This window comes from Amphiura filiformis, chromosome 18 (assembly GCF_039555335.1).
Source record: "Amphiura filiformis chromosome 18, Afil_fr2py, whole genome shotgun sequence".
Taxonomy (NCBI): Eukaryota; Metazoa; Echinodermata; class Ophiuroidea; order Amphilepidida; family Amphiuridae; genus Amphiura; species Amphiura filiformis.
The window spans coordinates 27,922,232-27,944,001 of NC_092645.1; the positions used below are offsets into that span (position 1 = coordinate 27,922,232).

Consider the following 21,770-nt stretch of genomic DNA (forward strand, 5'->3'; position numbering starts at 1 on the left):
ACGATGAGTTCGTTCAACCCTTTGTTCAGCGTCTCGAACATCTTTTTCCAAACTCCTGAATCTATCGTCCATACTATGGAATTTACCTTTCATACTCTGTATTACAGCCCTAATCACATTTACTTTTCACCATTAATATACACTGTATCAATACAAGAATATCACGCTGCAATATTATTCACAAAATGGCCGAAAACAGAAAACACGCAACAAAATTCTTCGCGCCAAAAAAACAACTTTGGCGGGAAACCACTAGAAGCGTATTTCACTTAATCTATCAAAAATATCACATAATATATATATATACAATGAATCAATCCAATATTGCTATAAATAATAATACCAAATTAACTTACCTGGGGGCAGGGGCGGCGCCAGGGTATTTTGATAGGGGGGGCAAAACATTTTTTTAAATTTGTTATGCGGCGCGACCGCGCCGCCTGTCGCGCAAAAGGGGGTGTCTGAGGGGGGATGTGCCCCCCTCAGAATTTGGAAAATTTTAAAAATGAAAGCACAAATGAAGCCATTTGATGCACCTTTTTCGGGTTATTTATTTCTTTTCCAACCGCATATTTTTATGGATTTCATTCACGGGCCCGACTTTCAGCCCGCTGGTTTTAGGCATGGACTTACTCAATTAGTAAATCCAGCACCTTTTGGCAACAAAATAAGTTCATTGTACAAATGTGCACGAAGTGAAATATGGTGGAAATGTTAAACAAAGTCGCGCGAAGGGAAAAATTGGCACTTATTAGGCTAAAAAATGGCCAAATATGAGGTTACTTTGGTCAGAAACCCACATACAGATCAACATTAGGGAATGATTGTATGGACCATCTACCCTATCAAAATATTGGGGGATTTATGCCCCACACCCGGGTCGGATCTCTACGCCTCTGGTCGCAACGCGGTGTATGTTAAGTCAGTTGCATTGTATATGATATGCCCGGTTTTTTTTATTATAAAGTGGCACGATAAATTATATGAAGGGGGGGGGTCTTAAGGTTGGAAATATTTCAAACTGAAAGCCGTAATCAGGAGCGTAGACGGGAGGTATAGTCGCCCCTATGATCACTAAAAGCCCAAAACTCCACTTTGCGAGCGTAGCGAGCGAAAAAAAACCCTGTTTTTTATGCTTTTTCAGTTAGAAAAGGACAAAATTTGCCCATTCGCGAGTGTAGCGAGCGAAAAAACTAGGTTCTTTATGAGTTGGGAGAAAAGGCAAGAGAAGCCATGTGACTTTTATGGGGAAAATTTGCCGAAAATGGGCCCAAAATATAAAAACCAACAACTTTAAAACCGCGTAGGTCAGCATTTCACAAGGGGCAAGATGTCCGAAGGGGAGTTTCTCCTTCTAACCATGGCCAGGGAGGGAATGGCTCCTTTTCTTCTTCTCCTCCTCTCTTCTCTCCCCTCTTTTCTCTCCTTCTTCTCTTTCTCTTTTCCTTCCTTTTACCTCTTTTTGAAAATCATAGGGGGGGGCAATTGCCCCCCTTGCCGCCCCTGCCTGGGGGTTGGTTTTTCCCACCAGGGGTAGCTGACAGCCAGTCACAGCTGCTTGGTACCGGAAAAGATCGGATTCTCCACCATTTAATATGACTCAGAATTTGATGTGAAGATCCACTAGCCAGTTATCTGATTACTAGAAATTAAACCAAATACATGGCCAAAGGATCTTCCATCTGAGACGGGGAAAGACTCAAACAGAAACAAACGTAGAGCAAAATATAACTTCACAAATAAACTTTAATTACTCATCAACCAAGTGGTCACAACATAATATAGCTGATTGAATATTCTTAGCTCCATCCTCGGCTGTGGCTGGCTGTCTTCTACCACGAATAATAGGCCGGGGTAATTGATGACACGAAGCCGCGGAGCGATATATTTAAATTAGCTATGGAAAGCAAATAGCGTCATAACACTTCCAACAACAGCCTTCCTAGTTCAATTATTTCGATCAACATTTCACTCCTCTGCTAATGATGACAAATGAAAATCGAAGTAACACTGTATTATCAATATCATAACTACACCTTTATCTTGACAGTTCCTAATTTGCTCGCCCTATTCCTTTTTAAAGAACTTTTTATTTCACTTCACTTCTAAATTTTTGGAAAAAAAAGAAGAAAAATTCTTATTTGCCTTGAGATTATTTGATGAACTATATTGTGGATATTGGGGAACCCCTGAAATAAAAATTCTACGGAAGTGCTTTGGGGACATAACTGATAATTCACTGAAAAAACAGAAGGGATTTTTCGAATTTAAACAATAGCCGAACAGGTAAAAATCAAGAGCACCTGACGATAATAAAAATGCCTAGGCTTGCTAAAGGTTCATTCAAATATCACTCTGTTCTGTTTCAACAAGTTTTTTTTTGTGTAAATGTAGAGCCCTGTACAGGCCTCCGTAATGAGGTGAGCCATTTCCTGAACAGGAGGTTCATACACAGATATTGGAATAGTTCACGGATGTGCAATCAACTACAGTCAACGCCACGAATCACTCGCGTGTATTTTCTATTACGTTGTGTACCACTTTTGGCAAAAAATAACCTCTGTTTGGTAAGTTTATGTTATTTTTACATTCATGTTTCTATTGTACGTTTGTACCTTTATGCTTATCATAGAGTGTAAATTTAAGTTATATTGTAAAGCTTATTACGAGTATTGTATTTCAAATTATAATTGGTCAATGCTGGTTGCTCAGATGACCATGCTTTGTAACTGTCAAATGTAAATTATATAGCTCACAGGTATACAGCGAATGAAAATCGCCTCGTCAATGTATCAATTCGGAATAGTTGTCTCATATCCCCGGTGTAAGTATCCGAAAAGGAACGAAATAAAGATAGAAGTAGGAAAGAAAGAAAGAAAAAAAGAAAGACAGAAAGAACTAGACTTAGCTGTGGTCTAACCCACGAACACAGCCGTGTTGTGACCCCTAATGACCTTTGACCCCAAAATATATGAAAACGCACATAGACATTAGCTAATGTCAATGCATGGGTGCACGTGGCACCACTTTGCTATGTTACTTGTGGCATTTTGAAGGTTTTTCGTCTCAGACCGGAAGTGACCCCTTAATGACATTTGACCCCAAATAAAAAAATACCACATATTGGGTAACCACAATTCATGTGTGAACATACCGTTACTGTCCTATGTTTTTCTTAGCAAATAAAATTTTTGAAGGTTTTTCGTTTTATACCGGAAGTGACCCCTTAATGACCTTTGACCCCAAATCTATGAGGACCCCATAGACAATGCATGTGTGCAAGTGGGGTCACCGTCACATGTAATCTGTAGGAGAAGAAGCATTATGAGTTGAAATCACGTTTTTGACCCCTATGACCCCAGCGTGACCTTTGACCCCACGAGTTTCATGGTCAATGATGGTTGTGACCAAGTTATGTCCAAATCGGTGTAAGCATGTAAGTGCTAGAGCAAATGTAATGGTCGGCAGAAAGAAAGAAAGAAAGAAAGATAGAAAGAAAGAAAGAACCTGTAAGAAAAAGAAAGAAAGAAAGAATCGTCATCAAACATCATCATCATTATTATTATTATTATTATTATTATTATTATTATTATTATTATTATTATTATTATTATTATTATCCCAGATTCATCATGGCTGCCTCGATGTCCTCTCAATCCTGTGACCTTACCAAGTGCAGTAAATGTCATCAACTTCTAAAGTCTCCCCGTAGTCTTCCGTGTTTACACAGCTACTGTGCAACCTGCTTGGACGACCAAGCCAAAGATTCACCTATAAGCAAAGTGAAATGTGTTGAATGTGGAGAAGAATTCGACATCCCACCAGGTGGCTTGAAAGAATGGCAACCACTGGCGATTGTCCATCGGCTAACGGAACAGAAGGCAATGCAGATGGAATTGATGTCCAAAGACACGATTCACTGTACTTCGTGTGTTTGGTTCGGCGGAGAAGGTAGTTTAAAAAATTTAATGCTCAGATTAGGGTAATACATTTTTCAATTTGAAAAATTTACATTCAATAATTCAAACATTCGCTTGTGTAACTGAAATTAGGCTCAGAATATTATTATAAACCAATGTCATTTGGTTTATGGATCACAAAGTGTGTTCTAAACGTTAAGGCATTCCATTCACAAAGAAATCTTACTTTCTTAGTGCAAAACAAGATCTAAAATGTCTGGATTTCACACCCCCCCACACACAAAAACGTAGCTCAAGACTGTCAACTATTTACCCCGCCCACCCCCCCCCCCAAAAAAAAAATTCTAACCTATTTTTCAAGATTTTATAATTTTCCGTTTTTAGAACAACGGGTCGACAATCCACTTCCACCTAAAGCAGTAGTTCGATGTACAGAATGCGATGACTACTTATGTAATCAGTGTGTTGCCGTCCACAAATCACAACGACGCAGCAAAGACCATCCTGTGATTACACTCGAAGAGCTTCGAGCAGGTAAGGTCCCGGATGCCAGTGCTCATGAGCAGAAGATGTGCGTGAAACACAAAGGAGAATCTCTGTTATTCTATTGTGAAACCTGCGATGTTCCCATCTGTCGCCAGTGCGTTGTCGTCACACATAGTCATCCAGAACACAAGTATTCTGAGATAGAACAAGCCGCTAAAGAAAGGGATCAAAAGCTTCAACAGCTGCACGAAAGCTCTGGAAAGAATGAGGAAGAAGTCAATAAAGCATTGCAAGAAATTCGTAAGACAAGACGTGATTTTGATCTAGCTGTTTCCGAAGCTAGGATCCAGATCAAAGACACCGTCCAGAAATTGAAGTCTTCCTATCTAAAACGCCTTGATGAGGCACGGAAGGTAGTTGAAGAGGAATTAAACACCATAGAGAAGGAAGGTCTACAAACCATCAAGACCGCCGATAACCAGCTGCTTTCCATCATATCCCGGATATCCACAGCAAAGGCGATCACCAAAAACCTGAAAGAAAGTGGATCCGAATTGGAGATTGCGTCAGATTACAGGAGTCTGAAAGATATGCTACAAGGAGTTTTTGCAGCAGAACCGGCTACGATCATTAATGCTGGACATAGTTTGACTGAAGTTAAATTCCATGATAACACTGCGCAGAATTCAGACAAGATTGTCATTGGTCTAGTTTGCTCACGCGGAACAAACCGTGAGCGCGAGATGAGGATTGTAAAGACGCCGGTCCTGAAGATGGAATTTGGAAATAAAGGAATTGAAAAATTCGGCTGGGCAGTAGATGTTGTAATGACACCTAGAGGAGATATCGCAGTAACGGATCACAATGTAGCGAAAGCCAAGATTTATAACGCTGACGGTGCATTTAAGACTACATTTAATGTCAATGTAGGTGTCGACGCAGGTAAAGGATCCGCTCCATGGTGCATTGAGGTTGGCCCCGACAATTTGTTCTACGTCACTGATTACTCATCACCATATGTGAAGATCTTTGACATGCAAGGGACCTATAAACGATACTTCCATACGATATCACCAGATAATGTTGCCTTCAACACGCATGAGTCAAGTCAAGTATGTGGCTTAGCTTTCAACTTACAAGGTAAAATTCTTGCAGGAAATATCACTCAAAACTTCGTAAGCTGTCATTCACTGGACGGTACACACCAGATGAGTGTCAAGGTGAAAATACCTCCATGGTTTCTTGGCGTTACATCAAAAGGGAGCATCATAGTCATGTCTTATTGTGCTAACAACAGGATCAGTGAAGTCCAAATCATAGATGACACTGGGACGGTCCTGTCCAAACTTCAGACTCCCGTTGGTGTTTCATCCTGGAGTCCCGTGGGTCTTGTAATAAGCACTCATTCTAAAGTCGAAGATGACGAAGACGAGGTGTTTGTAGCAGATCGCGACAACGGCACCGCCGTCTATAGGTACTCCGCTTCTGGGAAGTACATCAGTTGCGTTACGAAAGGTGTGTTTTCAGGCGTATGCAGCTTAACGCTATCTGATGATGACAATCTACTGCTTGTAACAAACCAGTCATCAGTGAAATGTTTTGAGATCTAAGGTAAAATACGTGCGTCAAACCTGGAAAACAATTAACAATGTCATTGGAAGAACAAAACAACAAAGGCTCTCATATTTATGAAACCAATAGCTGGATCGGAGATTCTGAAGATAATTGCTATAAAATTTGACCAAATTGATCACAACGATATATCCTTATTATTAAAAAGGTAGCAAATGAAATTGTTCGGCCTCAATACAAATATCTTTAATTTTCCCTTGTCGACTGGATATGTTCCTAGTCAATTAAAAGTAGCTAAAATAATTCCAATTTACAAAAAAGATGCTGCTGAAATACTGTCAAACTACCGCCCTATATCAATCTTGCCATGTTTCTCTAAAATCCTGGTTTAAACAGATCGATTGAATTTATTGACAAAAACTATATTTTAAAAGAAAAGCAGTTTGGTTTTAGAGCCAATCGTCCCACTCATAATGGCGATCATGCATCTTGTTGACAAATTAAACAATGCAGTAGAGGATCATAAATCCATAACTGGCATGTCTATAGTCTTATCAAATGTATTTGATACAATAGATCACAATATTTTACTTCATAAGGTGGAGCACTAAAGATTCAGGGTTTACATGGTTTATGACTGGTTCATGAATTATCTATGCGACAGAAAACAGTATGTAAATTATAATAAACGTATTTGATACCTACAAATTAGAATTAGGTGTATTTATGTACAAATAGTGTCTTATCAATTACCAACCTCGTTTAATAAAATCTTTACAAAACGATCTGATATCCATAGCTATCACACGAGAAACAGCAAAAATATTATATTTAAAGAAGAAATAAAAAGGTTTTTACTGATCAAGCAGTCTGAACCACAGGTCCAATCCTGTAGAACTCCCTAAACGAAAATAGCAAAGAAGCTAAATCATTGAAAAACTTTTCGAAAAAAAAAATTCAAATTCAATATTTTCTCATCTTACAATTAATTCTTGGAGCAAGTTTTAAGTTTTATCTGGCTTGTGTGATAGTCTCTCATTTTGCTTTTCTTTTTTCTGTCTTATAAAAGGGGTGGTCAATGCTGGCCTTATTGGTTTTTCGATCATTCCCTCATTCTTTGTAGTAATGTAACTAATAAGTATTTGTCTGTTTTTATTTTGTTTTGTTTTGGTTTGTTTTGGTTTGTTTTTTGCTTGTTTTTGTTGTTGTTGTGTTGTTGTTGTTGTTTTTTGATCGTGGAAAATAAAGTTGAATGAATAGTTGAATGTAATGAAAATACCTAGAGCTCCAAACTGCACGTAGATTCCATAAAATAAACATATCTTTTTCTACACTGGTACCATGTTACTATATTATAGTCTTTTTTTGCATGGTTAAGGACTCGCTTGCATTTTCCAAAACATCTTTTTTGGGTAAACTATACACGGTTCATATATCCCCTTTAGTGAAATTGTGCATATGTGTTTGGATTTAAAAGACGTAATTCTGGATAAATAATTCTTTGTCTTAAAGACAAAGGATTGGAATACAGACTGAATACACTGTAGTATTGTTGTGTTCCAAGGATGTCCACAATACACTGTAGTATTGGTGTGTTCCTCACTGCAAAGTGGTCGATACAATTGGCGTAATGACCAAACCTTAAAAGCCATAGCATCTGGTGTGATGCCCTTCATCGATGAGGCTAACCAAAGGAAACATGGTTTGCCAGACAATACAAACTACATCGCTACTATCGCATTCCGCACTGCAGATTGTACAATCTACAGGAACCCAGCCTTGCCTCTTCCAAAGAAGGAATGTATATACAAACATCCTACAATAGGCTAACGACTGAGAAGTCCTAACGGTTGAAGAACACAAGTAAATAGTGTTCCCTCCCCGAAATAGCAGAGACAGCTAAACGTCCTGACATTACCATCTACTCTGAAAGGACAAGAACAGTAATTGTAATTGAACGCACTGTTTCAATGGAGGAGAACCTGTTCAATGCATATGCCAGGAAAAGTGCAAATATCAAGATCTTGTAGCTGAGCTGCTAAGGCTGAGGTTGGTGCTTCCACTACTTTCCAATTGAAATAGGAAGCAGAGGCTTTTAAAATACCTCACCGAGCAAATGCGTTCCAAGTGGGAAGAGAAAAAGCATCATGGACACAGCCTCCAAGACTGCACTCAGAGCTAGCTACGTTATCTGGCTATGCCGTCAAAACAAAGCATTCAACCAGATGGACCTAACTTCACCAATAAAACACTTGGATGGAAGAGGCATGGTTGAACGCTCATAAACCGGTTCGCTAAAGTCTGCCCCCAAGCCCTGAGACCACAGTTTACACTATACTGAGAAAATAGGCTTCGATGGTGACAGAGTTGATGTTCTACCAATGAAAGAACTATTCCCCAATGACACTTTTTATATCTCTGCACTAGTCCTGCCTGTTGCCTTACATCACCCCGGGTCGACCGTTGCAACGGTATGGCACTTGCTAGTGTAGCTTAAGCCTTGTTATTCATAGGGTTAAGTATAAGCTAAGCAAAGAGAAGAAACTCATTCCTAAGCCACCTTCACCATGTTCACAAGAGGAATCTACAATGGAGTGCTCATTATACAAAGGTTGATAAATGGCTCCGAAGGTGACAGCGCTGGTGTTCTACCAATGAATAACTTCTCTCTTCCTCCTCACAAAGAACGTGTGGATGGCGAAAATGCGTCATCATATACCTGTTTTCAGTAATCACCTATCCTATTAAAGCCATATTGTTACATTTCCATAAAATAAGATTTATATTTCTTTTCCACAAAATGTTAGTTGTCACCGTCAGTCTGTCACACCTCCGTATGAGGGTAAAATGCGCTCTATTCTTGTCTTGTTACATAATATTGTAATAATGTTTTTGGCCTAGTGTAGTCATCATCACTTGCCTTCATTCAAATTTCAAAGGGTTGGCTGTTTAATGACGCTGAAATGCGAAAAAAGCTACATTGACGTCATTGATGGGGGTGGGTACGTGGGTGTAACACTTCGATCCGAAGAGCCGGAGAAGATCCGGGACGTTGTTGTTGTTGCACTGCCCAGGGGTCAGCAAAAGGTGAAATCTGGTCCTGGAGATATCATAACTCATTCTTAAAAATACTTGTATGCATAGGCGTAAATCCGGGGGTGGGGTGGAGGGGGGGGGCAATAGCATGATAAGGGGGGGGGGCTGACCAAATTAACCTCCTATTTAGTCATTTTATCCTTTTATCGCTCCAATGTTTCATTTTTGCACGATATTTTACCATGTTATACGCCACTGCTTTTATGGCTTGTGTTCAGACATCTTGAAATTGTTGGGTATGTTATTAGAATAGGTGTATATTGCCGATTATGGTTAAAAACGGCCGCAAAAATGAATACAGGAAACGTTATATTCGAAAGTGCAGTCCATTTTTAAGCGATATAGCCAGACATGAGTAGATAGGGGTTGTTTCTCATTGTTTGACAGCAATAAAAACTGATTTACTCACTTTTTGTAATCCTGTTTATAGGGAATCGGAAGTTTAATTTACCACAAAATCATACAAAATAATTGAGACATCGTAATTAGGCTTTTATAGACCATTTGAGATCATTATTTATCAACAAAGCGGAGGGACTGGTCTATCGATATGCTTGAACGAACCGTTACACTGTTCAAGGGCTTTCTGGTACTTTATGAAATGGGATGGGCGATTTAAAATACACCTGCCCTGAGCAAACTACAATGCTTTCGCACACTGCAGAGCCAAAAACAATGGAAATTGTCATAATCCGCTCGCACACTGCAGGGGAATGACGTCACATGTCAAGTGGTCTATAGTCCATCTGACTTTGTCGAGACAGTAGCGTTCCGCGTGTGATATACGCACGATCACAGCCGGTCATCTGTAGCGTGTGATGCGTCGAGGAGTGGCTGCGCCCTACCTTTGATCGCACATATATCACACGCGGACACTGCCACGAAGAAGCCAAATGGAATATAAGCATGTATTATTTCGACTATAACTGCATTTGACATTGCTATATAGTATTATGGAAAATGTTAGTAGCATATATATTTATAGTTAAAACTATATTATTGATTAAGAAGGATTGTGTTTTTGAGCTTTTTTAACTACAGGGCCGGCCCATATAAAGGGCCATTGCGCGCGAAGTGAGGAACATTTTGCAATTTCACTATATTTTGGTCCAAAAGTTGGCGTTTTTGTGCTTAAAAAAAGGAACATTCACAGGGCATTTTCGGAGGCCCCAAACTTTTTGGGCCATGGGCCCGGGCCCATCTGGTCCAATGGTATATCCGGCCCTGGTTAGAAGTAAAAGCTATCGAAAAGAAACAAAGCATTCATATAATCCCCTCTGTGGTTTATCATTGGGGTGGACTTGGCCAACAGGTAGTAAAGCTGGCCAAAGGGGGTAGTCATGGTAATTACCTAGTAATTGCCCAGATTAATATCCTTTTTTATAGAGCAACTGGACTATACACAGTCATGTACATGTACATGTACATGCTGCAGCTACTAGTGAACTTGCCGTTCTTGCGATCATGTATTGCGTGAGCGGGAAGAAACTGGGGAATCCCTATTCAATAAAGAAACTGTACGGTAGTGAGGAACATAACTGCTAATTTGCTAACTGCTGCTTTAAAATGTTTCCGAATTTAAATTTAAAAAAAACACAATATGTGTGGAAACGCTAAAGATTGGGTGTCATATTGCCGTGATAAATAACTTTCTGGGCAAAAATGTGCAAAAGTTTGAGAAAATTTGCCATTTTGAAGCTAACATTTCAAAAAATGTAAAAAAATTTCAAAATGCAAGGTCACATTTTACAGATTCGGTGTGAAAAAGAGGGTCATTGGGTGTAAGCTGATGAAAAATGGGGTCATTGGGTGGCAGATTTGCTAAAAAGGGGCGGGGTCTAGAGGCAAATTATACGTGCCAATAATATTGCTTGTGCCGCGCCGGAAAATCTCTAAAGTACATGTGATATTTGTACAGCCCAGTACTGTACAGCCTTCCGTCATGAAGCGATCAATCTCCTGAGCAGGAGGTTCATAGTTCACTGATAAAACATGCTTTGAACAATCAACGCCCTGAGTCAACGATAGCGTGTATTTACTAGTACATTCCCAACCAGTATTGGCAAGAAAATAACTTTGGATTTGGTAAGTTCATGTTTTGTTTACATTCATATTTCCATTGGTATAGTTTATTAAAAGAAAAGATCTATTATATACAGTAAGGTAATATTTTTAAGCTATTTAATAATACGAGTATTATATTTGAAATGTATTGAGGCTGGGCAATAATTATAAGGCCTGGGGTGAAGGCAAAATTGTGAGGAATTTTCGTTCTGCCAACCGAAAGGGAGCAAGCAATTTTTAACAAGCCGAAAGGGAGAGGGAGGGGCAAGCGATTTTGGGCACATATGGCACGCCAAATTGGCCCATATTTATCTTTGTTTATACTATTTGTGTATAGATGTTTTATATGTTACTTCATGTTGTATGTTGGCAATTGGATTTATTGTATTGGTTACTAAGGTATACTTAAATGATGCTTACTGCTTATGTTATGACACTATTTGTATGTTTACTACAATGATTAATGTGATTCCTCAGGTTGAATTTATTTATGTTAAATAACTGCAACTCCTGAGATTGAATCCATTTTTGTTCGAAGAAAATCTCCACACAACTGATGATTCTAGACATCTAAATGATTATAATGTCACAGCTTCATGTAAATATGTTATTGATAACAATGATTTGACTGGATTATGTAATGATGACTTTTCTGTTCTACATCTTAACTCTCGCAGTTTTAACAAAAATTTTGATAGCATACATAATTTTATTTCAAGTTTCAATCATGCATTCAGTATAATAACCTTATCTGAAACTTGGTTTTATGAAGATAACTCTAATGTAATTGATATTGAAAATTATATTCTTTTAAGTGCCCCTCGAAAAGAAAGGAGGAGTGGTGGAACGGCTATTTATGTCCACAACTCACTTTCTTACCGTATCAGAGATGATTTGAAACTTTGTACAAATGACATTGATTTGCCCCATTCTGAATCTGTTTTATTGAAATTCTAAGTCCCACCACCAAGAATACAATTATTGGTTCAATTTATCGTGCACACAGAACTGATGTTAATATATTTATTACCGATCTTGATCATAGCCTCAACACTATTTCTGCTGAAAACAAATATTGTTATATTTCCGGCGATTTTAATTTAGATCTACTAAAACACAGTGAAAATAATATTATTAATAATTTTCTGGAAACATTCCATAATAATAGTATGTATTCATTGATTGATAGACCTACCAGAGTGACACCTACTACTGCAACTTTGATTGATAATATTTTTACGAATGTTCTTGACCATCAAATCAAATCTGGTGTGTGTGTAGTGGGTCTAACTGACCATTTTCCAATCTTTCAATATACAAAATCAATGCCACTTCGATTTATTCAACCACACATTGGCACTACTCGCACTTATAACCAAAGTTCAATTGAACATTTTATAATCATTTGAAATTGATTGATTGGAAGTTTGTCACTGATATGACATCTGCTGATGGTTCATGACGAAGCATTTATTAGTAAATTCCTTCATATTTATAACATTCATTTTCCGTTAAGGCACGCGGTACTCGAAATTCACGTAATCGGCATATACCACGTAAACCATGGATCACATCTGTAATTCTCAAATCAATTCACAGAAAAGAAAAGCTCTATAGGAAATATATTGGTCATCCTTCATCAAGCAATAAAAATACTTATATTTCTTACCGCAACAAACTTACTTCCCTTAAAAAAAAAAAAAAAAAGAATTATTATGCAAACAAACTCGAAAATTGTAAACATAACACTAAACTTATTTGGAATACCCTAAATGATATTCTAGGTCGCAAAAAAAACCACCCTCTACCGTCATTTTTCTACGATGATAACGCTCACCATGCGCAAATTATAGATCAAAACATAATAGCTAATAAATTCAATTCTTTTTTTTTATTTGTATGTCCTAACCTAGCCTACAAAATTCAAACTGATGCTAATTTTCATACTTTTCTGCAATATTAATTCCCCAAATAATTCTCTGTTTTTACTCCAACTGACCCCGAGGAAATGATAGATATCTGTCGTTCATTCAAATCAAGTAAAAGTAGTGGCTTTGATGAAATACAACCTGATATTGTTAAATCCGTCCGCACAATCATAGCTTCTCCTCTTGCTCATATAATTAATTTATCATTAACCACCGGCATTGTCCCAAATCAGTTAAAAATGGCCAAAGTCATTCCTATTTTCAAGAACGATGACCGGCACAAATTTTGTAATTATAGGCCAATATCCGTCCTCCCTGTTTTTTCGAAAATTCTTGAGCGAGTTGTGCACAATAGATTATATGGTTTTATTTCAAGTCTCAATATTTTGCATCAATCTCAATTTGGTTTTCGCCCAAATCATTCTTCTTTTATGGCTATTATGGATGCATACAACAAAATTGTCACTGACTTAGATAACAATCAGCATAGTGTTGGGATCTTCCTGGACCACTCGAAGGCATTTGACACGCTAAACCATGACATTCTTTTATCTAAACTAACTCACTACGGTGTACGCATGGCGTTGCCTTCGAGTGGTTCAGGAACTACCTCATGAATAGGTCGCAGTATGTTTCGTTTAATAACGTTAAATCATCATTAATTCATCCCACTTGCGGAGTTCCTCAAGGTTCAATTTTAGGTCCTTTACTTTTCATCTTATATTTGAATGATATTGTTTACTCCTCAAAGTTTTTCAAATTTATAATTTTCGCAGATGACACTAACCTCTTGGCTTCCCATAAAGACTTCACCTATCTTATCAACACAATAAATCAAGAATTATGTAACATTTCCAACTGGCTTAAGGGCTGGGGTAGCGACGTTGGTCAGGGTAGCCCCTGTCGAAAAGTAAAGATGCCCTACACTCATTATCATGTGTGATAACTGCCATGGGTCAGTACATGCCATGTATACTCTTTTTTTACTAACTTTTATATCTGGTCAGATTTTTGGGGCAAATTAGTGAAAAATCGGTTTTTGCACATTTTTCATTAAAGAGAAATGTCAGAAACAATCGCTGTTGGACAGTTATTATACATACATACACACAAAATTTCAGTATGGTTTTAGCACCTGCGAGTTTTCCATTTAAATATTACACTTGAATTTGTCTTCCCATTTTGCTGTTTTCTGTCGGTTTTATGTATGTTTTCGCATTAAGAATCGTTTTTCACAATGACATGCTCAAAATTTTGGTCTGACCGTCGGCATTTCTTGCAAACATTATGCGCATTACAACCGAATTTTATTCAAGTCACTCTATGTGTATATTTTGGTTGCTACCGAAGTTTGCAAGTGATATAAACACAGTGAGACACATGTAAAAAGCGAGAAAATTGTTTCTCGTAAATTGGCAGTCTAGATGTTTCGTGAAAAACGTCGGTTTCTGGGGTAATTCTGATATTTATACTCACATTGTTTTTCCTCAGAGTGCCTGCAGTTTAGATATTCCATTTTCTTCTGATATAGACTATTTTTATAGTCTATTTTGAGTCCAATTCTGGTAGAAAGTCGAGCTAGCTCGTATAATTAATATGGTTTTAAATGGCACGCCATTTTATTTATTCGTCCTTGACCCATGATGACACGTGATCTATTTTGAGGCAGAAAGTAATTCCTTATGACAATTCTACTTCAAGTGTGCATAGTAAACCTAATTTTTATTGTTGCTTTTTGCAATATTTGCAAGAATTTAGAAAAAAAGACATTTTTCAGCCATTTTAAAGCCCAAAAATATAAATATTTATCAGTATCATTACGTACGATCTCAGGTCACGTCCTATTGACGTCCTATTGCGCTTAGCGTGCACAAGTAATATGAATGAGACTACATAGTGGGAATTTCCCCACAGAGGTCAAACAGTTAGATCACTCACATCATGATCATGCACTAAACATGGCAATTCTTTCCTACTTTTCTGACTGTTTGCTGCTCAAATTTGTTGTCCAGTTATCCGTGAATGTTAGTCCCTATAATCATTCAATGGAATTATTTTGCCTAGCTATAGCATAATGTTCAAACAAGACAAGAGAATCACAAACGTTGCGATCAAAATTCGGCAGTCTTTATCATCATGATCATAGTTATTATAACTGAAACATGTATAACCACACCAGAGAAGATGTTATAACCATTAAGACACATCGTTCGTACCCCGGCGCACAAAGACAAGGTCAAAAGGATGCAGAAGAAACAAAAACTTCAACCTGAACCAGGTAATGTTTGATTTTAATATAAAGCATGAAAATGGAGCCAGCTATGAATATGTGTACAATTGGGGCTGTGCTGTGTGCAATATGGGGCGGTGGGATTTCTTTTGGAATACCCTACCTACCACTGCAGATTTTCAATGTCATTTTTATGAACGACCCATACACATACACTGTGAATGTAAAAAGATGGTACCAGGGTATTCTAAAAGATGGCCGGGCGGTGCTAGTACAAGGAACTTATACGATGTCCTCATTCACAAACTGATACTATCTGTCCATCGTATAAGACTGTTACCGCACGGCAACTGGTTGAAGGAATATTACACAGTCAAGAATAGGCTCCATCATTTTTTTGTTCTGATCCCTCCCAGTCTCCCAAAACATCAAAACATCAAAAGCGTTGCACTTATACTTACTTACGACTGTCCTTTTTCATATAACTCAGACAAAGTAGGGCCAACTTGCCTAGAAATGGTCAAATTTTGGCAAGAAATATCTCTGTGTAATCCTATGTAAGTCCCATATCACATCGTTATCGGCCAGAGTTTTTTTTTCTGAAGTTTGGTTGGTACCCACCAGCGCCATGCATGTGACGTGACACGGCTAAAATAAGCGATCGGAAATCAGGGATCGTTAAAACGTCAACAAATTTCAAAACATAGAAAGCAGTAAACTTATTGGCGAGCGGTCCGAATTTTGAGCCATAAGTTTACGTGGTAAACTAGGGCGGTGCAATAAATTGTGAGCCCCGATTTCCAAACGGTTGCCAAAAATCGCTTGTCCCCCTCTCGCCCGCCAAAAATTTGCTTGCCCCCTCCCCGGCCCGCCAAAAATATCTTTGCTCCCCCAACTTTACACATGTCAAATTTTTGGGATCCCAATTTGCAAACCTTAAATGGCCTAGATCATGTTGCGAAGTGCAGCGTGCTAGAAAATTTGCATATTAAAAGCGTTTGGTACTTTTTTTTCCTAAGCCTTTTTAGAGCGTTTTATTTTAAAGGCGGCCCGGCATGAATATGTGCCCTTCCCTTCTTGGCTCACCAAAATTCCCCCCCCCTCGGCCTGCCAACAAATCTTTGCCCTTCCCCTTTGCACATGCCACATTTTGGGTTCCCAATTTGCAAACTTTTTTCACAGATTTATAATTACATGATTAGCGAGCAGGAAATTGTACATTTTTAAACGTTTCTGTAGTGTGTTGCTATTTTAGCATGTGTAATTTAAAGGGTGCTCTGTAAATGTATGCCAAAAATTGTACCTCCCCATTCCCAGCCAGCCAAAAATTGCTTGCCCTCTCACCTTTTGGCTCGTTAAAAAATCCCCCCCCCCCCCCCAAAAATATATATACGGTACCCTCCCCTAGGGCTCATAATTATTGCAAAGCCTCTAAGTTAAACTTATGCATTCCCAGGCTAATAATAATATGATAATGGATTTATGGGAAAGATGTTTATTTTGTCAAGACCGTAACCATGATTCTTTGTGGGGGTGCTGATTGGGGGGCAATTTTTGGAAGTAGACTTTCTTCCAAAAAGGTGGACCAAAAAAGCTTTAAAAATCGCTTGCAAATTATTACTTTTTGGGGTTTTTTGTATACTTTTGCAAATTGGGGGGGGGGCTGCACCACCCGCCCCCCCGTCTAGCATAAAATTGGGCTCTGAGAGCTTCATTACCCATATCAAAAAAATAAGGTAGCGGATGCCTACCCGGTGCTGATCCGCAAGGTATCCGATACCTTGTGGATGTCATTTTTAAAGACATCCGATGGCACCCGCTAGCAGATTAGTTTTCGGATGCCTCAAAGTCAGAGGTGGAGCTAACTGGTAGGTATCCGTACCTTAACAAGATATCCAAAAGGCACCCGCTAACTTAGTCAATAAAAGGGAGGCATCCGAAAGGGCACCCGCTAACTTAGTCAATAAAAGGAGGCATCCGAAAGGTATCCACTAACTTAGTCAATAAAAGGAGGCATCCAAAAGGTATCCACTAACTTAGTCAATAAAAGGAGGCATCCAAAAGGTATCCGCTAAGGTCACATGATCACCAACTGCCATTTCAAATTTGCTGTTGGATTCATGCAACAAGCTGTTCTCTTGATGGTGGTGTTTTAGTCTCTTTACACAAATCATTCATTCTTTATGGAGAATTTTATACTACAGATGACTACAATGACTATATATATACACATGTAGATGCACAGGTAAATTAAAGATTTGCAGAGTTGCATTTCAAGCAGTAAATGTTATAAGCTTATCAACTGCATGTGCATGTGCACAGGCTGCTGAATTTTGCAGTATGCACTTGCAAGTATCCAAAATTAGTTTTCTGTGATAACCTTGCTTCTAGCCACTGCAAATTGGATTCATATCATTGGCAATTACTGATACATGTCTAAAAGGTTGGGGATCGGAGGTATAATGGTACAATGCCACAAAGTAGTACCTCTGGTCCCAGGTTGGCACTTATAGGACTCTGAAACATTGTTTAAAACAAAATTGCACAGGCCTAATTGGATTTTAGTTTTGCATTTTACTTTGTGTTATCATGTCATTATGTACAATTTATGCTTGGGACTCAAAATCATTTAGTGTTCAGGAATTCATTGTGTTTTACAGATTTTGTGTTAAAGTAAATTCCTATGTACTGTATTACAGTAAAAACTGCACCATGATAATAAAGCTCACATGTTCGTCAGTTTGTTGTATCCATGTCCGGGATCCATGTAGGGGGTGTGCAATAATTATGAGCCCTGGGAGGGTAAAATTGGGGGGTGAGAACGTTTTGGCGGGGTGAAAGGGGGAGGTAGTGATTTTTGGCCATCCGAGGGGGGGGGGGCAAGCAATTTTTGGCACACATTCATGGAGCGCGCCTTTTAAATAAAACGGCTTAGGAAAGCCGTACGGAAACGCTTTAATATGCAAATTTTCCCGCTAGCTACGCTCGCATCATATTTATCTAAACCATTTAAGGTTTGCAAATTGGGATCCAAAAAATTTGGCATGTGTAAAGGGGGGGGGCAAAGATTTTTAGGCTGGCCGTGAGGGGGGGCAAACAATTTTTAGCAGGCCGGGATGGATGGGCAAGCAATTTTTGGCGAGCCGATCAGAAATTTTACCCGGGGGGCTCATAGTTATTGCACAGCCCCTTATACTCAATCAATGTATTGCCTCATTTACATGAATGAACTTCCACAAGAATGTTGTCTAAGGGCTGTGCAATAATTATGAGCCCTAGGGGGAGGGAAAAATTGGGGGGGGAAAGAAATTTTTGGTGAGCCGAAAGGGGGAGGGGAAGCAATTTTTGGCCATCCGAGAGGGGGGGACATGCGATTTTTGGCACACATTCATGGGGCACCTTTCAAAGAAAACAGTACGGAAACGCTTAAATATGCAAATTTTCCTGCACGCTGCACTCACAACATGTATCTACACCATTTAAGGTTTGTAAATTGGGATCCCAAAAACTTGGCATGCACAAGGGGGGGGTCAAAGAATTTTGGCGGACGAGAGGGGGGGCAAGCGATTTTTGGCAGGCCGAGAGGGGGGCAAGCGATTTTTGGCGAGCCGTTCGAAATTTTACCCCAGGGGCTCATAATTATTGCACAGCCCTAAATATATTCCGACCGCGAATATGGTTTGTTGAAAACCATTGATGCCAATTGTAATGTGCCAAATGACATCGGGTACTTATCCGGTGGTCTCCAAAAAAAGCCATCGGATAGTTATCCGGTAAGCGTCCACTAAGGGTTCTCAAAAGTTTTTCACAAAAGGCACCCGAAAGGCACCCGGTGCTTATCCCATTGCTATTCACAATACCATGGAGGCATCCGATAGGCACCCGATACTTATCCGGTACTTACCCGATGGCTATTCACAATACCATGTAGGCACCCGATACTTATCTGGTACTTACCCGATGGCTATTCACAAGTGACCAGATACCATGGAGGCATCCACTAAAAGGTATCGGGGCTTACCGGTATCTACCTAATTTGCATGTCATTTCAGCCGGTGCTTACCCGGTGAGTAGCGGATAGGTATCCGCAAAGTTGTGTTTTTTCGATATGGGTAGTTTACGATAGAGAACACTAAAATATCAAAACCGTAGGTGGTAAGTGCAGTCATTTTTACTCTGCGTTTCATGGTTTCAACACAGGAGAACTTTTGTGTTTATGTCAGAAATTTAGCAAAATATTGTGACAATTATTTTACTTGATCTTTTCGAGCAAATGTTGCCTATTTCGAGAAATTAAAAATATTTTGGTTCACTTTTCTCGCTGTAATCAACATTTCCCACAGATTGAGCAAACTTAGTGGCAAATTGGAGTCATATACCCCTTTGTGCACACGGATTGAAACAAAAAATCACACTCAGCAGAGTTTTTTTTACAGTCGTCAGTCGGTCAGGTTAAGGGGGTACTACACCCATGGCCAATTTAGTGCTTATTTTTGCATTTTCTCAAAAATTATAGCGCATTTGATACAAGTAAGATATGTATATGTTAGGGGCATACAAGGACTACAACTACTGCACTGAAAATTCAGCGACTCAAGGCAAGTAGTTATTGATTTATTGATCAAATACTGGTTTTCCTCATTTTTGACTGTAACTCCACAACTGTTGTCTGTGCTGAAATAAAATTTCCAGTGCAAGAGTTGCAGTCCTTGCCCCTATAATATACATATTACTTGTCACCAATCAATGCGCTCTAATTTTGAGAAAATACAAAAATAGGCACAAAATTGGGCAGGGTGTACCCTTAGACAAACTCACCTATATGTTAATTTCTCGCATCACAAACATTGCATTTAGGCTAACACATGGAAACCCTTTGTTTGGCAATATAAGCAGTTTGGTCGGGAATTAAAATTTTGAGTTTCATTTTGATAATGCTGGCAATATTTTACACATACACTGAATCGCATTTGTTTTGTATCTCAAATGCAGTTGCTGACATGGACACAAGCAGTGATGAGGATGTACTCCCAAGGAAAAAACATCTACTTGCATATAACGGTTAAGTATTTGTTCAACTGAACAGCCACAGCAGCACTCCAAAGATGTGCTGTCACATATTTGCATTATCTGCAACAAAGTGAAATACCCTGCCACAAAGGAAGCAGATTGAGATGCCAAGGGGCTCTGACATCTTGTACTTTCATAAGGACAGAAATTGACGAAAGCCGTATATGACAAATCATAGCAAAGACTGAAGGTGCATGCAGCAGCTTACAGGACCGGACAAATTGTGTTGTGCTAGTGGTTTGAAGTATCATGCAACATGCTACAGGGATTTTATCCCATATTAATTACCAACTCAACTTCAACTCCCAGGAATAATGTACATGTAGAGTATACTTTGTAGATACAGCAATCCAGCTGTTTATGTTTGTGAATTCATGTGTTCAAGAGAAAGTCATAAGAGCCTCAAAGACTCAAAAGTTGAATAAACTGTTCAGTAGAGCAGGTAAAAGAGACAGACAGAGAAGATATTTCTTCTTATAAAACAACAATAAAGGCTGCAGCAGACATTTTCAGTTCACAGCTATGCCGTGTAAAACCACATCAGCACAACTGAAGTGAAATGGTGTATATGACGCTTTGTTGATGACTGGCTTTATGATGAGTGTCAATAGTTAATGAATTGCAGATTCTAAGTGAGACAATTCAGTGTTCTTCAAGTGATGTAAACAGACTCGGAGACATTAATTATGTATTATATTTATAGGAAGTTTATTGACATTTGACACACTGCTTTGGATAACCATGAACACATTTCAATTTTGATACTTGGAAGTGTATGATTACAGACATCAAATAAATGTCAGGGCCGTCTATTTCTTCTATTATTCACCCCCCCACACACACACACACCAGGGGAAGAAATAATTTTACCCCTTTGAGGAAGAATTTGGTTTTTTCAAAGAAAAAAAAGCTAGTTTCAAGGAAGATTAAAATAAAATGAATTATTATGTTATGGAGATGGGCTATGTAATTGGATTGGCTGGCAGTGACCGCTCTACAGGGTATGCAAATTATCAAGTGTCATTTAGGAAAGAATTATAATGGGTTTATATCATTTTATACATGTAGCAGTCTGTGGCTTTTACCCATCCCCATCAACAAAAATAATGATTTTGTAGGAAAACCAGGGAATGCTTAAAACAGGACAGTTGGTCAGTAATTTGTCCTCGCCTGGGCAATAGTGATCACTTATAATAATAATAAAGAGCCTACATATACCCCATTGTGGCCTGCAGGGCATGTACACCATCCATAATAATAAAAACATGTAAAAGGGTAGTATTTCTTGCAGGTACTGGGAGGCATGTTACATGGGTAGTACACACAAGGTGCTACAAAATTACAGTTGCATTTGACAAATTTCAATTTGCATAATCAATTAGGGCCACTAATTAGAAAAGTTGA

The 21,770-nt window shown here is 38.7% G+C and overlaps 1 protein-coding gene across 1 annotated transcript; it reads left to right on the forward strand.

Annotated features, from left to right (window-relative positions):
- The first annotated feature begins 4,342 nt into the window (after positions 1–4,342).
- On the forward strand, positions 4,343–7,008 carry LOC140140085 (uncharacterized). The gene has a single exon (XM_072161905.1). It carries the CDS (start codon positions 4,490–4,492, stop codon positions 6,014–6,016), a length of 1,527 nt encoding a protein of 508 aa, XP_072018006.1. The 5' UTR covers positions 4,343–4,489; the 3' UTR covers positions 6,017–7,008.
- Positions 7,009–21,770: the final 14,762 nt, after the last annotated feature.